General features: G+C 35.7%; 1 protein-coding gene across 1 annotated transcript; it reads left to right on the forward strand.

The window, feature by feature from the left end:
- Positions 1 to 3,121: 3,121 nt before the first annotated feature.
- Positions 3,122 to 7,851, forward strand: LOC113290447 (probable serine incorporator; the record flags this gene model as incomplete). The annotated part of the gene is made up of 7 exons (XM_026540053.1): positions 3,122 to 3,200; positions 3,420 to 3,553; positions 3,647 to 3,811; positions 3,933 to 4,146; positions 4,357 to 4,491; positions 4,655 to 4,709; positions 7,485 to 7,851. Coding segments are annotated over 7 exons (1,149 nt in total), but the record flags the coding sequence as incomplete, so codon positions are not given.
- Between the last annotated feature and the right edge of the window lie 10,942 nt (positions 7,852 to 18,793).

The raw sequence follows: 18,793 nt of genomic DNA on the forward strand, positions 1-18,793 counted from the left end.
TGTAATTGATTGAATAATTGATTGATACAATGTTATTATGGTATCAGATACCTTAGGTTAGGGTTTCTCCTTTCCAATTTTCGATCCTGTTTTGATTCTTCCATTGAATCTGTTCTTTTGTGTCAATCCAAGAAGATTCAATTCTTCTAATCTTGTTTGTTTTTCAATTCAAGATTTCAATCTGCTATATTGTTTATCAATTTCTTGATCTTCTTATCTTCAATCCATTTCGTCTCTTGATTCTTCACAAATGGAGAATCCAACTTCAAATTCGTTTGCTTCGATTCCACTAAATCAACTCACAAATTTTGTTCATCTCAAACTTAAAGATGATAATTTCATCGCCTGGAGGAATTTAATGAATCCTGTCATCGTCAAATACAAACTCATGAAGCTTCTTGGTGGATCTTATCCATGTCCACCTCAGTTCACCAACATTCGAAATCCGCAGAACGGAATTGAGAATCCTCTCTACTCAGATTGGATGGATGAAGATTCTACAATCATCATGTGGATCAATTCGACGATATCTGACTCTGTTATTGCTTACTTTTCCAGATCCACATCCTCTCATCAACTCTGGACTAGTATTGAAGATCGATTTGCAAGAGCATCATCAACTCATTCGATTCAGCTTCGTACCAAATTACTCTCCATCACACAAGGTGATCGATCCATTCCCTCTCTCATTAATGAAATGAAATCTTTATCAGATCAATTAGCTACAACAGGTGAAATAATTTCTGATAGAGAACTAGTAGTAGTTACCCTCAAAGCACTTAACTCAGATTACATTCCATTTGCAACTTCTATGAGACATCGCAATCCACCAATTACAAGTATAAAATTGCATAACAACTTGTTGAGTGAAGAAACAGTGGTTAGTGAAAGACTCAAAAATAGTAAAGAATCTGCCGATGCAAAGGATTCCATGGCTTCTAGAGGAGGATAAAATCATTCAAATAGAGGTGGTCACAATCATAGCAACAGAGGCTATTATAGAGGCAGGGGATATTCTAATTTTTCAAGTGGTAGATATCCAAATCCAACAATCTTCAACAAGAACTTCTCAGGAAGAGGTTCCTCTACAAATGATAAGCCACCTCCTTGTCAAATCTGTCTTTCTCCTGAGCATCTTGCTCCAAACTGCAATCAAAGACTCAATTTCTCTTATCAAGGTAGAAGTCCACCTTCTAATCTTAGTGCAACGCTAGCAGCTGCTGACATTTTTGATACTTCAGAGGAATGGATTGCAGATAGTGGTGCCAATAATCATATTGCTTCTAGCAAGGATGATTTTCAAGAAGTTACTTCATACGAAGGCTCATAACAGATTCAAACTGCTAGTGGAGAAGGTATGTGTATTAAACATAAAGTTAACTCTAGTAGACTTGCTAATGATCATTCATTCTTTCTTAAAGATGTTCTTATAGTTCCTAAGTCATCTCACAATCTTTTTCCTATCCATAAATTTACCTCAGACAATAACTGTTCTTTAACTCTTGATTCCCATGGATTTTGTGTGAAGGATTTGCAATATGGGAAGCTCATTTTCCAAGGGACACATAAAAATGGCTTATACCCCATTACATTCAGCTCCACTCATCATACCATCACCTCCGCTCTTCATGATCCATCTTTACTCATAGAAGATTTGGCCACCCATCTTTTCAGACATTACAAAAGTTGTGTGCTAAACTGGGATTGAAAAATGTCTCCAATAAACCTTTCTCTTGTACTGTCTGCAAGTTATGCATATCACAGAAATAATGCCACTAAGCTACTTGAACTTTTGCAGATTGACCTTTGGGGTCCTTGTCATGTAGCATCTATTTCAGGTGTGTTGTATTATGCAAATATAGTTGATGATTTTACAAAATATTGTTGGCTTCTTCTACTTCTATCTAAAGCTGAATTCAAACATGACTTCATTACTTTTGTTACTAGAATTGAAAAGATACTTTCTCACTCTGTTATAACTATCAGAACTGATAATGGTGGTGAATTCCTCAATAATTTTCTTCTTGAATTCTGTGAATCAAAAGGTATTACACATGAATTGAACTGTCGTCACACAGCAGAACAAAATGGTGTTGCTGAGGTTAAGCACAAACACCTTTTGGGAATTACAAGAACTCTTATTTTTCAAGCTGGACTTCACTAGTGGAAAATGGGTGCTTAGCGACCTACGGCAGAGACCCCCGGTAACAGTAGTTGGGCCGCTGACCCGTAAAAGCAGTCTCTGATATGATAAAAACAAGGAAAAATTCCGAGAGCATTAATAGCCGTCTCAGAATAATTACTATTTTACCCTAAATCTACTGCCGATCTCGCGACCCTTCCAAACCGATTCACATTTGATAATTTTTTTATTATTTTATGGAGCATATAAATACTTCTTTCTCTCACCCATTTCCAGTCTTTTTCTTTATCTTTCTCTTTCTTCTTCTGCTCTTGGTCTCCTCTCTAACCTAAGGAACTGGCTTCATGGAAATGGAAAAATCAATTAAATCGTTTCTCTTAAACATAGCCCCTTTCCCCGTCAGGAAGAAATCCATCTATTGTTCTTGAACCATCTTCTTCTTTTCATCTTTGCGGTTTAGGAGAAAACTGAAGAGATCTAGAAAGATCGTGACGAGATGTTGAAATTGAAAGAAGATGAGTTGGAGATTCAAGGGAAAGAACAGCTGAAACTTAAATTGAGTTGACGAAATTGCAGAAGTTGAAGGAATTTAATCCTACTGTGGTATAGCTTTCTTCATCTCTGGTTTTTAAATTTAGGGTTCATAAATTTTTCATAACGGGTTTCCATATCTTGATCTTGATTTGATGAATCAGAGTTTCTGATTATGGGTTTTGATTTTTAGATAAAGGGTTTTCGTTTATTGATCATGAATTGTTGAAATAGAAGTTTTGATTTAGGGTTTTGATCTTGATATTTGATTTCTTTTAGATTCAGGGTTTGGCTAATTAATAAATTCTGAATTAAGGGTTTCAATTTCTTGATCTTAGATTTCTGAATCTGGGTTTAATTTTGATTTCGGGATTTTTTTTTGTTGGTGCAGAGTCTTCCACTGGTTCAATCTCTGAGAGAGAAAGAAGCAGAAGAACCCAGAGATGAAGGACTGTGAAGGTTGTGGTGTGGGATTTGCTCTTGGTCCTCATGTTTTTCGTTCCTGATAACATTATCTCATTATATGGTCTGTGGGTGTATTGACTTGTCTTTTGATTTATGTCAGTAAATGTTCTTTTTTGAACTTAGACTAATTTATTTTTCCTTCTTTCTAGGTTCATAGTTAACGTTCTGAATTCTGTCTTCAAATGCGTGTATAAAATCCTTTAAATTGGTTTATTGCTGCTCTATGCAAACAAATAATATGCTTTCTTCTCATCCTGAAACTCGTACACTGAATTTGCAGGAACATTATCAAACTTTGGATCGGGGTTGTTTCTTCTGGTTCCAGTTATTATACTGCTGGATGCCACAAATACATGGAATGATGTCTGGGTTGAGAGAGGTGAACGCAAATGGTACGGAAAACATTTTCATCTTGTTCTCTTCATTTTCTTTCCAGTACGCTTTGACAAGTATATTTCTCTAATTCTCTTCAGTCTTTGCTTTATATAATTGATGGGTTATTGCAAGTGCATACCGTTACTTGCTGTATTTGTGTGCTATATAACAACACTTACAATATCAGGACTAATGTTCGCTTGGTTCAACCCCTCAGGCCATGACTGCAATCTTAATGTGTTCTTTATTGTCATGACCATCATTCTCGCATTTGGTTTTGTAATTATTACATTGCAGGTATAGAAAATTTTGACTCTTTCCCCCCTGAAATATAGTGAAAGACATCTGATTCAGCATTGCATCAGAGATATTCTTCAATGCTCAATTATAATGCTGTGGGTTTTTGGGTTTGATACAGGCTAATGCAAGTCTTTTGCCATCTTCTGTTATTTCTGTGTATTGTTCGTATGTGCTCTACAGTGCTCTCTCAAGTGAGTCTCGATATTACGTGTGCAATGGTCTCAACAACAGTTCAAATGGAGTAACCACGCGTAAGCTAATTCTTGGTATGCTCACAACAGTTATCTCTGTCTTGTACTGTGCTTGCCGGGATGGATCCTCACTAAAGTCAGGTACCTTCAAGGCTTCATCTACAGACCCTTTCATAGTAATATGATAAGAACATGCTACCTTTTAGGAAGATATAAACTTCCATTGTAGGATGGTTAAGTTCTGTTCTATGGCGATAAACAGTCATCAAAAATGGAATTCGTATGTGCCCTCTCAAAACAACACCATTTTCCTTGTGTTTGTTTCTGACCATGTTTGACCTTTTGGTGTAGGTGACAGAAACCCTTTTGTGAACTTTGAGCAGAGAAAGGACAGAGAACCTGATGCTGTGCTATTTGGTTATTCCTATACATTTTTCCACCTGATTTTCGCGTTCGCTAGCGTGCATTCAAACATGCTTATTACAGGTTGGACTGGCTCACCGTCATTCAACTCAGAGTTGGTTAATGTTAGCTGGACATCAACTTGTGTTCAAATATGCACTTAATGGGCCACTGTTGTTCTTTATGTTTGGTCTCTTGTAGCTCCTTTGTACTATCCTGATCACGTATTTTTATTCATGGTTCACAGTATCAGCTAATACTCGAGCCTATCAGCTGATACCCGATCATATTGATGCTGACCGGTACTATTTCGGTGCACCTTTATGGAATATAGAGCAATATTAACAGATTCACTCCACAGTTTTTCTTCCATTATATTTTCTTCTTCCAACTTAAATTCCATCTTTTTCTGTTTTCATTCTGTTATGGGCAGTACATCCTATTAGTTTATATCAGGAATACCAGTAGCTGTACCGGTCACCTGAAATACTTGTACAAACTAATACTTAGGAGGAAGTTAGGATAATCTAATCCCTGTCACATTAACTTATAAAACTTTTTTTTTGAATTCTGATTTTGCAATTTTTGATTTTAATTTATGTGAATTAATGCTATAAATTTTGAAATTCAAAATCCCCTTCACCTGCTAGACGTACTTCCTTTTTGTGGTGATTTATTTACTTATCATGTGGCTCCTTTAGGTTTTAACGAGTACTTGTTGTTTTGTTATACGTGTTTTGACATATTACTATGACATGACAGGTGATCTTGTTGAAATCAGAGGGTGCGTCATTATTAGCACAATTGAAATACATCTGAATTATTTATCTCATTTTTATTGGAAGTACAACTTAATGGTATTTCCTTACCAGAATGGCACATCTGAATTATTTGTCTCATTTTTATTGGAAGTACAACTTAATGGTCTTTCCTTACCAGAATGGTTAGTTTTTCAATTGAAAAATTGGTTTTTTTTGTTGATTCCAGGATGGTTATTGGTCTAATTGTGTGTTGGTTTTCTCTTCTGCAGTTTGGCCTCGTTCTTTAAGGAAATTAAGGTGTGGAAACAAAAGGCAATCTTGAACAAAAGATCAACAGAACTGCACATTAAGTGTTAGAGAAAAATCATGAAAGTACAGAAAAAAAAAGGTAAAATTCTTATTGCATTCTCATTTACTTCAGTAATGGTAGGTATGCGATGTTGGTGTTGCATGATAATCTTGCAGTCTGTGGTTTAGTCTTGGGACTTGTTGGTTTTAACTTGATTGGGTTATTTTTTTTAATAAAGAAGTTGCATTCTTTATGTACTATGTATGGTGCTCAAAGTTATGGTCATTGTAGGGTGCTCAACAATCTAGAACACGTTATCATTATTTTTTTCTTTCAAGTGTGTCACAAGTAGAATTAAATGGATGCACTGGTGATGGTTATGCTTAATGATTTTCTTTGGGGAACTGTTTATGCTTTGGATGACTCGAGTCAAATCACTTGACTGACGTCTTATAAATTTATGGAGTTGTTTGTAGCTTATATGTGTCTACAAAGTGGTCCATGAAATTACTTAAGCTACCTATTATTTGTCCTCTCACATGGCTTAATATGATGCTAGTTGTATTAAATAGGGCACTCTTGCAATGGCAGTGATGTTCTGAGTATTTTAACCTCTTGTATTCCACTATATATAACATGTTGGCTGTTGATGATTTATAATTTCATGTGCATAATCTTGGATGTCTTTAATGAACACTCATATGCATTCTGATTTCTAATTTCTTATATTACTAGTTAAGCCGTATTCATGAGGGAAATTGCTTGTGGAAGTGTCTTCTTCTTCCCCTGTGATGTTGTTACTTACAAAAAAAACATGAGCTTCCAAAGGATTCAACACATTTCTTTGTATCAGCCTTCGATTGCCCTGAAGATCTTGTTTTGTTTCAAGCTTGTCCTTTCGTAGTCATGGTTGTGCGATAACTTTCCTGCAGTGTGTGGCCAATAGTTCATGTCTTGATGGTCATCTTTACCCGAGATAGTATTATTAGTTGTTAAGTTACATATGCTTCTAATGGAGGGCAGTTTGGAGTCCAGATCATTGATTGAATTCTGTAACATATTACCTAACTTACTTTTAATAATACTGTCATCTCTAGTAACTTATTTTGCTCAACCATGTATGATGAACTAAACGAAGTTGTTGATTTGCTTTGCAGAAATTATGTTGTTTGTCATATGTGAACCAGGGACAAATACATGGGTGCTCTACTTGATATCAATCATGAAGTATTGTCGAAGTTCATCGTCATCGGAGGTGCTTATCGTTTTATTGTTTAAAATGTTGTTGTTAGAATTTACTAGCTAGCTCAGGCATGTATTGTTATGAACTCAGAATTTCATACATTTTTGTGTTGTTTTAAACCCAATGGATAAAATGAATGAAAGTTGAATTCACAGTTTGAGTTTAAATTTGAAGTATCATTCGAATTTCAGTTTGTGTTCCACTTAATTTGACTTGACTTTGATGCAGTCAGATTATTTCAGATTTAGCCATTCAGGCGTTTCAGCAAATCTGAATCTATATTTTTTTTTATATTATAATTTAAATCTGAGACCCACGGCCAAGAGTCTGTACCTCGGTACCCTTGAAATCGGTTGTTATTTTGAGACCCACGACTCAGGGTCGTACGAGAGAGCGACGCTTTATCAGAGACCCCAACAGAGACGGTTGAAAGTAGTCGTATAACACGTATATATGACATGTCCTGACGGTCGCGGAACTTCTGTTTTCCACTAGTGCTTCCACCTTCTTTTTGGGTAGAAGCTCTTCAAACAACCAATTATCTTGTCAATAGACTTCCCACTAGATCTATCTCTTTAAAAACTCCTTTTGAAGTCTTATTTCATAAACAACCTGATTATAACTTTCTTAAATCCTTTGGTTGTGCTTGCTTCCCTTGGCTGAAACCATATACAACCAACAAACTTGAACCTAGAAGCAAACATTGCATTTTTCTTGGCTACAGTCTAAATAAAAAAGGTTATAGATGTTTTGATCCAGTTTCAGGTAACATTTATATATCCAGACATGTTTTACTCATTGAATCATCTTTTCCATACAAAACTCTCATATCTGAAACTTTATCTTCTCCTTCTTCTTTAACCTTTGATCATTCATCTATTGTGCCACTTCCTGTTTCTTCCATTATTTCTAATGTTGTTTCCATTCCTTCTACCAATACTATTGTCACTATGAATGATCACAGCATGACTACTAGAGGTAAAGGAGGCATATACAAATCAAAGTCTTATTTTGCTACAAAACATCCTTTGCCTGTTGCCTTCTTATCTACAATCACCACTTGCATTACTGCTGATAACAAACTTGTTGTCTGGAAGGTTGCTTCTGTTAATGAATATACTGCTCTTCAAAATATGGAACTTGGTCTTTAGTACCACCTGAAGATGGTCAAAATATTATTGGGTATAAGTGGGTGTTCAGAATCAAATATCATCCTGATGGTAGAATTGACAGACACAACGCCATACTTGTTGCTAAAGGTTGTCATCAACACCAAGGTCTAGACTTTGAGGATACTTTCAGTCCTGTAGCTAAGCCAACTAGTATAAGGATTATTTTGTCAATGGAAGTGCAGTTTAACTGGCCTATACATCAGCTAGATGTTAGTAATGCTTTCCTTCATGGTGATTTGAAGGAGACTGTTTATATGGCTCAGCCACCTGGATTTGTTGACCCTGATAACCCCAATCATGTATGCTTGCTGCATAAAGCCATCTATGGACTCAAGTAATCTCCTAGAGCCTGGTTTGAGAAGCTCAGCAATGCTCTCTTTTCTCTGAAATTTGTCAAATCAGTTGCAGACTCTTCATTGTTTGTTCATAAGGATGGTAACCAAATCACAGTTGCTCTTGTTTATGTTGATGACATTATGCTGACTGGTTATTCAGCAACCTTTCTCCTACATGTTATCTCTCAGCTTCAACAACAATTTCCAATAAAGGATATATTTGGGTCCATTACATTATTTTTTGGGTCTTGAAGTTCACAGGAATTCTGGTTCATTATTCTTATCTCAACACAAATATGCAGTGGATCTTCTCAACAAATTTCATATGGAAGGTTCCAATTCCTGCAAAACACCAATTGCTCCTTCGAAAAAATTGTCTAAAGATGATGGTAATCTTTTAGAAAATCCAACTGAGTACAGGTCTTTGGTAGGAGCTTTGCATTATCTAACTTGGACAAGGCCAGACATATCATTTGCAGTCAACCTAGTATGTCAGCAAATGAAACATCCCAGAACTTCTCACATGTTTGCTGCTAAGAGAATGTTGAGATATATCAAAGGTACTTTGGGTTTTGGTATTCACTTTACAAAAGGTAATTCCTTTGTACTTGGCTTTTCAGATGCAGATTGGGCTTGGAATGTTGATGATAGAAGGTCCACATGGGGATATTGTGTGTTTCTAGGGCCAAACATCATTTCTTGGTCTTCCAAGAAGCAGACCACAGTGGCTAGATCAAGCACAGAGGCAGAGTATATGACTCTTGCTCATAGTGCTGCTGAGATTGTCTGGATATGCTACATTCTGAATGATGTTTATCTCAAGTTGCCTGGAGTACCAAAGCTGGTCTGTGACAACATTCGCTCTCTGTCTTTGGCCTCCAATCCAGTGTTCCATTCCAGGATGAAGCATGTCCATTTGGACTATCATTTTATTAGAGAACTGGTTGAATCCAACGCTTTGGATGTTTTCTATGTCAACACTATTGATCAGATAGCTGACATTTTTACTAAAGGTCTCCATGCTCCAAGATTTACTTTGCTCAGATCCAAGCTTCAGGTCAGCTCACTACTCATCAGCTTGTGATAGACACATTTTTGTGTCCGACTTGTCTCGATTCTATATATTGTTAGGGCTCATTTTTGTACTTATTATGGTGTTTTATTTATTTGTAGGTATTTTTGGCCAATAAACATTTTTGGAATAAATTGGCTCGAAAAGTTGTCGGAAAGCACCTAGAGGACACTTGCTATTCGGACCCCTGTTTGGATAAGGGGCACACCCAGGACACCCCTTAAGGCAGCTGCTAAAGGCACCCCTACTCTGGATAGGGGGAAATCATCTTCATTATTTGAATTCTGGTTTTTGGCGGGAAAACAAACCAGCATGCATGCAGATTAGGGTTCGCATTCTTGGGAAGATTTAAGGAGATTCAATCTCGGATTTTTGTTGGGATAGACTTCCTAGAGCATAACAGGGTCGGTATATGTGATTGGATCGAATGAATTGGGTTAGATCGATCAGGAGAAGGAAACAGAGGTGTTTTGGTCACGGGTTGCTGTTGGAGTATTTTTCGACAATTCAGGGAAATTAAAGGCTAAAAAATCTTCCCCAACATTCATAGTTATCTAATAAAGAGTTTGGAAGTATTGGGAGAGGTCAAATACGCGTGAAGAGTTGGCAGAAAGAAAACTCTGAAACTTGCCGTGGAGATAAACCAAGATTTTGGGGGAGATTTAATCGAGTTGTGGCCTATAAAAGGAGAGGGGATAAGTCATATAAGAGGTACGAAACCTTAAGAGAAGTTTAGAGGAGAATAGAAAGCTCCATAGATCGAGTTGCAGGAAAAATACAATATTCTGCTGCTGCTTTTGAAGAGGAAGAACACGAAGAACATTGATGCACAAGCAACTGTCGCAGCAAACTATCGTTGTTTCACAGCAGTACCTATGTGTCGTTCATCACATCGGTTGCATTAGGTCTTTAGATACTATTTCTCCCTGTAACAGTGATTCTGCAACACCAACAAATTGTTGCGAATCGTCTGTATTATCACTTTTCATCTTTTTAATCATCTTTTGAGCCATAAACAATTATTTTGAGATCATGATTAATATGAGGAGCTAAACCCCATTGCTGAGGCGATACAGGAAGCTATTTTTCCAACAAAAAGCTGTACAATCTATTTTATTTAATTTATTGCAATTATTATTATGATTATTTGCCTTGAACTATTATTGAATATGATTTTTATTTGAGTGATTGTGATCTATTTTGATGGAGTATGCTTAGTTTATAGACTCTTGATGCTTCATACTTGCTATTTACAATTATTACTTTTGAAAATCTATTAGTTGCAATATTTTAGAATTAAATTAAACGAGAAAATTGCATGAATATAAATATTTGGACCAAATCACTTTGAACTTGGAAAATAGTGGAATCTTAGCCTCAGTGTTCTTTTAATATTGATACCAACTTTGTCAGTGTTTTTTATAATTATTAGCGAGTTTTCTATTTAGTTTTGAATTTAAGTCCAAAGTTATCCTTCACAAGTTCGAGAATCGAATCACTTTTTACCACTATCTACAAATCACATCAGCTTGAGGGGGGATAAAGACATAGATTCGGTGGTGAAGGATAAGCCAACCTGTAGTGCAGGTTAAGAGTGTTTGAAACTGATATTTCCCTCTCACGTGTGTGCTAGCTGTCACACACGTATATGTCGGTCAGGTGGTGCACATTAGTGTGTCTTTAAAATACTCTGAAATGTATTCTGTGTCTGTAATGAAGATTATCTTCTGTGTAAGAGAAACAATGGTTTTTATGTAATTTATTGAATAATTGATTGATACAATGTTATTAGAATCATGAGCATCTTGAGGTGGAACTATCATGGGTTTGAAAAAAAGGAAGCAATTCGAGAACTTCGTGATCTAGTCAAACTAAAAGTGCCTGATATCCTTTTCTTATGTGAAACTATGAGGAGTATCAATACCTCAACCTCTAAATTGAGGTCTCTAGGCTACCATAATTCTGCCATGGTACCCTCTAAAGGAAAGAAAGGGGGTGTATGCTGGCTTTGAAAGATGGATTCGATATTGCAATATGGCATTCTAGCCAACAAGGGTTATATGCTCAACCAAAGTTATTAAAGATGATAAGGTATGTAACTTGTACTTTTTTTATGGTGAACCAAATAGAAACTTAAGAACCATTTTTGGGTAGACATATGTCTCAACCTTATGATCCACATATTCCTACTATTATAGTCGGGGATTTGAATTGTATTCTTTTATCCCAAGATAAGTGGGGAAAAGACCTGTTACTGAGCAAGATACAAAGTTTTTGGGGAAATCTTATTAAGGGTTGGGACTTGAGAGATTTACCATTCTCTGTTCCACAGTTTACATGAACTAATAAACAAATAGCTATAAGAGAAAATCTAGTTATGAAATGTATTTGACAGAGCCTTAATTAATGGGGGTTTGGGAAGATGCTTTCCCACATACCCACACTCTGCAATTCCCTAGAATAAGCTCAGATAATGCTTCCATTCTAGTCTCTTTAAGCGCTGGGGCTGACAACTTGCATAAACCATACCATTTTATGTCAATGTGAACTAAGGATAATTCCTGCAAAAAAGTCATAGAAAAAGCCTGGTCACTACAAGTTAGGGGATCCAAATCCTTTCAACTCAAGTAAAAGTTGAATCATGCTAAAATCAGATTGAAATTATGGAATAAAATTTCTTTTGGCAACACAAATGTCTCTCTTCAGGATACTAAATCTGAAATTCATTTGGTTCAAACAAAAAATCCAGGGGATACAACGAAGATTGTTGACCTAAATCATAAGTTGTCACACTTTTATTCTCTAGAAGAAATATTGCGAAAAGATAAGTCTCGGAATTATGGCTAAATGAAGGGTATAAGAACATGCCTTATTTCCATAAATGCACTTTATTTAGAAGGAAAATGAATAATATATCCTGGTCAAAAACCAGAAGCGGTAACTGGTTGACTACAAGAGAAGCCATTAGAGATGAATTCATCTCATACTTCAATCAACCATAAAAAACTTCTGATCCTAGTGACCAGGATGTGGAAGTAGATATTTTCAAAACAAAATTGTCTAGTCTAGATAATGACATCCTGGAAACACCAATATCCAATGATGAGACTGGAGTGGATTCTTTCCAAATGGGGTAAAAAAGAACCAGTGCCAGACAGCTTCACTGGTCTTTTTTATCCGTCTTATTGGGATATTGTAACTCAAATGGTCAAACAGTTCTTTGAGACTGAACATCTCCTTACTCAATTCAACCACACTAACTTAACTTTGATACCAAAGAACCCTATGGCTGACTCTGCAGATCAACTTAGACCTATCTGTTTATGCAATTTTGTCTATAAAGTGACATCCAAGACTCTTGTTAATAGGATGAATCATTTGACAGACAAAGTGATTTGATCTAACCAAAGTTCCTTTATTCCTAAGAGCCAAATCTCTGATAATGTATCTTAGAATATAAGCTTATAGATTCTACAAAAAAAAAATAAAAAAAAATAAAAAAACACCCATTAAGATGGACATGTCCAAGGCATGTATGATAGACTGGAATGGTTATTTTTAGCTAAAACAATGACAAAATTAGAGTTCAACCAAAAATGGATTAGACTAATTATGAACTGCATAAGTACAGTCTCATACTATATTTTTCTAATTGGAAATCCTATAGGAAATTTTAAACCAGAAAAAGGCTTAAGACAAGGGGACCCTATGTCCCCTTATCTATATATAATACGTGGTGAAGCCTTTACTTCATACATAAAACATCTGGAAGATACTAACCTGGTACATAGCATAAAATTGCTAAGTTTCTTCCTTCAATTAGTCATATTTTATTTTTAGATGACATCCTTCTCTTAACTAAGGCAACTATCCCTGATTTTTATGCTATCAGAAATTACCTACAAAAATATTGTGATGCAAGTGGTCAAGAGATCAATTTCAATAAGTCAGGATTTTTTTTAGTTCAAAAGTCCATTTATGGCATAAGAAAATGTTAGCCAAAATTCTAAACATTACTTCTCTTAATATATGAGAGAAATATTTGGGAACACATGTTGCTATCCTAAAATCTAAGACCCAAACTCATCTCTCTCTGTTGATTGCAGTGGAGAAAAGGGTGAATAATTGGCTAACTCATATTCTAGCCCGGCTGGTAGGTCTACACTGGTAAAGCATATATGCCAAGCTATGTCACTTTACCAAAAGACTACTTTCCTAATTCCTAAAATTATGTGAAACGACATTGACTCTCACCTCAGAAGATACTGGTGGGGAGAGGATTTGAACTCAAAAAAGAGAAAATTGCATATCATTGCTTGGGAAAGTATCTGCAAAACAAAGAAAGAGGGTGGACTAGGATTTAGGATAAGTGAGATAAATAATTTATCCTTGATGGCTAGAAGTGTTTGGAAATTAATCGAAAATCCAACATCTCTTCTAGCACAAGTTCTAAAATCAAAATACTATGCAAACTATGATATCTTGAATTCTGTATATCCTGATAAAGCTTCATGGGTATGGAAATGTCTACATAATACAATGAACAAAATCAAACCATTCATCTCATGGGTAGTGGGGGAAGGAAATTTCATAGACCCATGGTGTGATAATTGGATACCAGGGAAAGGAGCAACTCCAAAAGCAAACTCAATCCCTAACAAGAACTTAAAATCGAGTGACCTAATTAATCAGGGCACAAGATCATGGGATACAACAAAATTATAACTTTGTTTTTGATCAATTTTCAAAAGAGATGATTGAAAAAATCCCTCTTAGCTGACAGAAAAATTTGGACTCCAACTAAAGAGAGAGTGTTTACTACAAAGTCTTCTTATTTCACCCTAAGTGTGAGGGGGATGACTCTAACTCTGACTTATGGAATGCAGTTTAGAGACTTAAGGTCCCTGCAAGGATTCAAATCTTTGTACGGAAGGATCTAAAAGGTGCAGTACTAGTGAATGAAATCCTATATATAGAGTCCACATATTTGAATATATTTCTCCTAAATGTAAATTGGAGTCAGAATCATTTATGCATGATTTAGTTACCTGTAAAAAGTTGACAAAGGTGTGGAAATTTATAAACATCATAAGTGATCAATTCCAAGATTTTACTTTTATATAGTGGGTCAAATTCTGGTTGCAGCTGAATCCTTACCAAGATCAAGCATCAAGAGTGGTGGAGAAGGTGCCTTCGATTGTAGTTGTTATATGGCACATCTGGAAAAATCGAAATGGAATTATACATGGAAATAATCAAGAAGAACCGATTACAATAATTTCAAGAGATAAATCCATGATGTTGAATATCCTTAAAATACCTATATATCATCAATCAAATTTCTGCAATAACTCCAAATTAATCAACACCTACCCACTGGATGAGCCCACCGAGAAACTCGTTGAAGATTGACATTGATGGTGCTTAAATTCCTAATATGGAAATCGGGGGAATGGGTTTTTAATTAGAGGTTCTTTTCATCATTTCATCTATGCAAAGTCGAAGAACTTGATAAAGAGATTAAATATCCCGGGAGATCAACGAACACATAGTTTGTATCAAGATATCAGATACCTAATCCCTAATTTTCATTCGATATCTTTTAGTTTTGTTAACTGTACCTGTAAGGTAAAAGAAAATGTAAACCAAATGGTTTGGTCTATGCCACCATCTTGGCTCATCCCTGCCCTGTGTGGCGATTTCAATAGGGGACCATATGGGGTTCTTTCTTTCTTTATTTTGCCTATTAAAAAAATAAAACTTCATTAATAGGCTGTTTGGAAACATATCAAGAAGTTGCTTTTTGATTTCTGGAAGTAAAAAAGTCAGAAGTTAGTTTGGGTACACAATTTCAGAATGACTTCTAAAAGAAAAAAAAATTAATTTTTTATGAAGCAAAATGTTTTTGTTTCTGACTTCTGCTCCTGACTTCTACTTCTAGGTATCCAAGCGCGCTATAAAGGATCATTTCACTTCTTTTTCCTATCTTCGGTAACTCTATAAATTGGTCATCAAAAAGATTGATAAGCAATAATAAAAAAGATTGATAAGCAACTCACGGTGCTATTGTTTGGTTTGTGGTAACTCTTTTATACAAAAACAATTAACAACAGTATATTGTTTTTGATTTTGTTGGTAACTCTAATATTGAAAATCATTACTTGAACTGTTAGCGTGTGCCAAAATATTCGGGACAACGGGAGTTATGATAATCCACAAAAAAAAAATGAATTTAAACTCTCTTCACGAGATTGTTGATCTGCAAAAAAATTGATATCCCTCTAGAGTCACATCACAAAAAGTTGTGGGATTTTTATATTTTTATCCGAACTAATGTTTTGGGTACTAATCCTGGAAATATTTAATTTTAGTTACAACAACAAAAGTGTTAAACAAACTAAAAAGAAAAAACCAAAAGAAATGGCCAAAATGGATGAACCCTTACTAGTCTTTAAGGACAGAGAGACCATCTATTACTACGAGGGTCGGGTTTTTTAGTGTTATTGTTTTCCGATACTTACCGGATTGATATTTTATGAGTTTAAAATACATTTTATTTGAACTTTCAAAAAAAACAAAGAAACCCTAAATTTAAATAACCTTGAAAAGATAAAAATCAGAAGAAAAACCTCAACTATATCATCAGTAAAGAAATCAACCTACTGATAAATATGAAATCGAAATCACTAGACCGTATAGACCTCAAAAGATCTTTGCTCTTCTCTGAATCAGAAATCAAGAGAATGAAGAAAAATGGTTACACTACCTTTATACATGTGAGGGCGATTTAGCCATTTAAAAAATATCTTGCAAGTCCTTCACCGGAGTTGACCTAATTTTGAGTTCAAAATTTAAACTTTTTCTTGAATAGAAGACCACCAGTCAATACTGGCTTAGTGGATGGACCTGTCATTAAACAGGCCCATAAATATAGTACCCAATGGTAATTACTACTTTACTTGAAATAGATTAAAACAATTACTTGACAAGAAAACTCTTACTGGGAACTTGAAGGGAACAAGGAAATGGTGATTTTGTGGGATTAGAATTTATGAATCCCATAAAAAACATAACTCCGATGCCAAGTAATTTTGTTTCATTATAAATATGAAATATATACGCTTATTCGGTGACAACGATTAGCCCCTAAAAGTATAACTTCCACCTGCTACCATATGGAAGAACCGCTTCTAACAAGTTCAGCAAGTAACAGTTGCAGTAGATTTTTCACATGCAATATATGTTTTACAGAACTCCCATTAGAAAGTAAATTCAAGGGATGCTGGCATCCTTATTGTACTAATTGTGTCGCTAAGTATATCGAAACACAGGTGATTAACCACAACATCTCGAAGGTAACATGCCCTGAAGTCAAGTGTAATGCCATGTTGGATGCTTCATCGTACCAATCATTTCTCCCCAAAAGTGTTTTCGAAAAGTGGTGTCGTGCTCTCTGTGAATCAGCAGTATCTTTGGATGCATCAAGAGGTGGGGTAGCCTATGGAAGATCTTACTGCCCTTATCGAAATTGTTCCGAATTGGTTTTGAATGAATGTGTTGGAAATTCTAGTTCAAGCAAGATTACAGAATCAAACTGTCCTAGTTGCAAAAAGCCTTTCTGTTTCCGTTGCATGGTTCCTTGGAAAGAGAAACATCAGTGCAGTAGTAATGGTGAGATCGTAATCGACATCGACCGTAAAGATGATTCATTGTTCATGAAGATTGTTAAAAAGAAGCGATGGAGACGGTGCCCGACTTGCAAGCATTACGTTGAGCGCTACGAGGGTTGTAAGATGATTACATGCAGGTATTCATATATGTCCACTTCAGACGTTTTTTTCTAACGTATTGTTATTTCTTGATTTAGCTAACTTGTTAACCAAGCTTTAAGATCCAACTCGGAACAGGAAATTAACTTATGCTACTTACAATTTTTAAACGCAGGTGCAGAACAGTTTTTTGCCACGACTGTGGCAGCATTTGGTTTAGCAGCACTCGATGTAATTGCCAACCAACTCGTACCTGGCAGCTGATTTTTCTGTTTGTTCTTGTATGTGCCGTGTGTCTATTGACGCTTTTTATGTGTGGTATAATGATTTATATTATTTTGGGGGAAATTGGCTTGATTCCATATGACCATATGATTACACAAGGAATTCACGGTTGAGGTATTTATACCCAACCAACTTGAAATGGTCGATCTTGTTGGCTTGGAATTTAATTTCTGCGGATGAGAGTTAGAAGTTTGATATTGTCTTTCTATTTCAATATTGCAAGTTCCTGTTAATGTAATTTCCTAGTACTGATCATCATTGATAAAGCATATATAACCAGTTATCCTCTGCTAACAGCATCCAAAAAGCCAAAGCTAAATTTAGCTTTTAACTTTAACTTTCCGCCACATCGCACAATGGCAGGCACCGATCCAAAGCCAGGCGCAATTATAATCGGTGCCCAGAAAATCATGTTTTCTGAAATCTGAATATAAATCACGGTTAGGTCAAGGGTGAATATTATATAGGTACGGGTTAACAGACCAAATGCAGGACGAGTCAACACCTCATGTTTCTGCTGTCGACCTCGTAGCAGGGGAGCCGGGGAGGAGCCAACTGCCAACAAGCTCTTAAATGTTTCATATGTGTACTCGCATATAAACCTGAAATCCACCAATACTTTTTCCTTGCACTTTTCTTTTTTAATCAAAAAGGCTAAATGGAGTAAAAAGAAACATAGTTACCACAAAGAAGTGGAAACCATGTAGTACAACAGTGGCTACAAAGAAATTTGGGGCCTTTTTTTTTTTTTTTTTTTTTTTTTTTTTTTTTTTTTTTTTTTTTTTTTTTTTTTTTCCTCTCCCCTATAGTATTCCTTCTCCTAAGACAAAACCTCAACCATTGAAAAGCTTCTCTGCTCAGATTTGGTCTTTAAGATCAGATCTGAGCAGGTATTAGTCTGTTCATTAATTTATACTCTTTGATTTGGGGTTCTAATATTACTTTGATGATTTGGGGTTCTAATCTTAGATTTTAAAGTTGTATCTTTAGATCTAGGTTTTTATTTGGGTTTTTATGGGATTTCTTTTCATCCTCAATTTAAGGGTGCTGTGTTTTTCTTTTTCATCTTTGTTTGACTTCGTTTCAGCATCATATTCAGTCAAAATTTTGTATAAATCTATCCTAACTCTTTTAGAGCGGTTTCAATGCTGGTTGATCGTTGTGAGGTATGAAGATGGTGGTGCAAATTATGGTGAAGAAGTCTTGCAGCTTCAATAAAGAAAAGAGAGGATATGGATTCATCTTGCAGGCGTTAATGGGGTGCTGTTTAGTGGTGTTCTTGCTAGTCCATACATTTTTTTCTCTTCTCTTAATCAATACTCTCTTGAAATCACTGATTTCATCATCAAGGTACTTGTTTATTTGATGAAAGCAGTAGCGGCGGGTGTCTTGTTGGTGTTTTGGCTGTGAAAGATGAGTGATTTTGGAGCAAGGTACCAGGCGGCGGTGGCGCAACAGAA

The sequence above is a fragment of the Papaver somniferum genome, chromosome 6, assembly GCF_003573695.1.
Source record: "Papaver somniferum cultivar HN1 chromosome 6, ASM357369v1, whole genome shotgun sequence".
In the NCBI taxonomy this organism is placed as follows: Eukaryota; Viridiplantae; Streptophyta; class Magnoliopsida; order Ranunculales; family Papaveraceae; genus Papaver; species Papaver somniferum.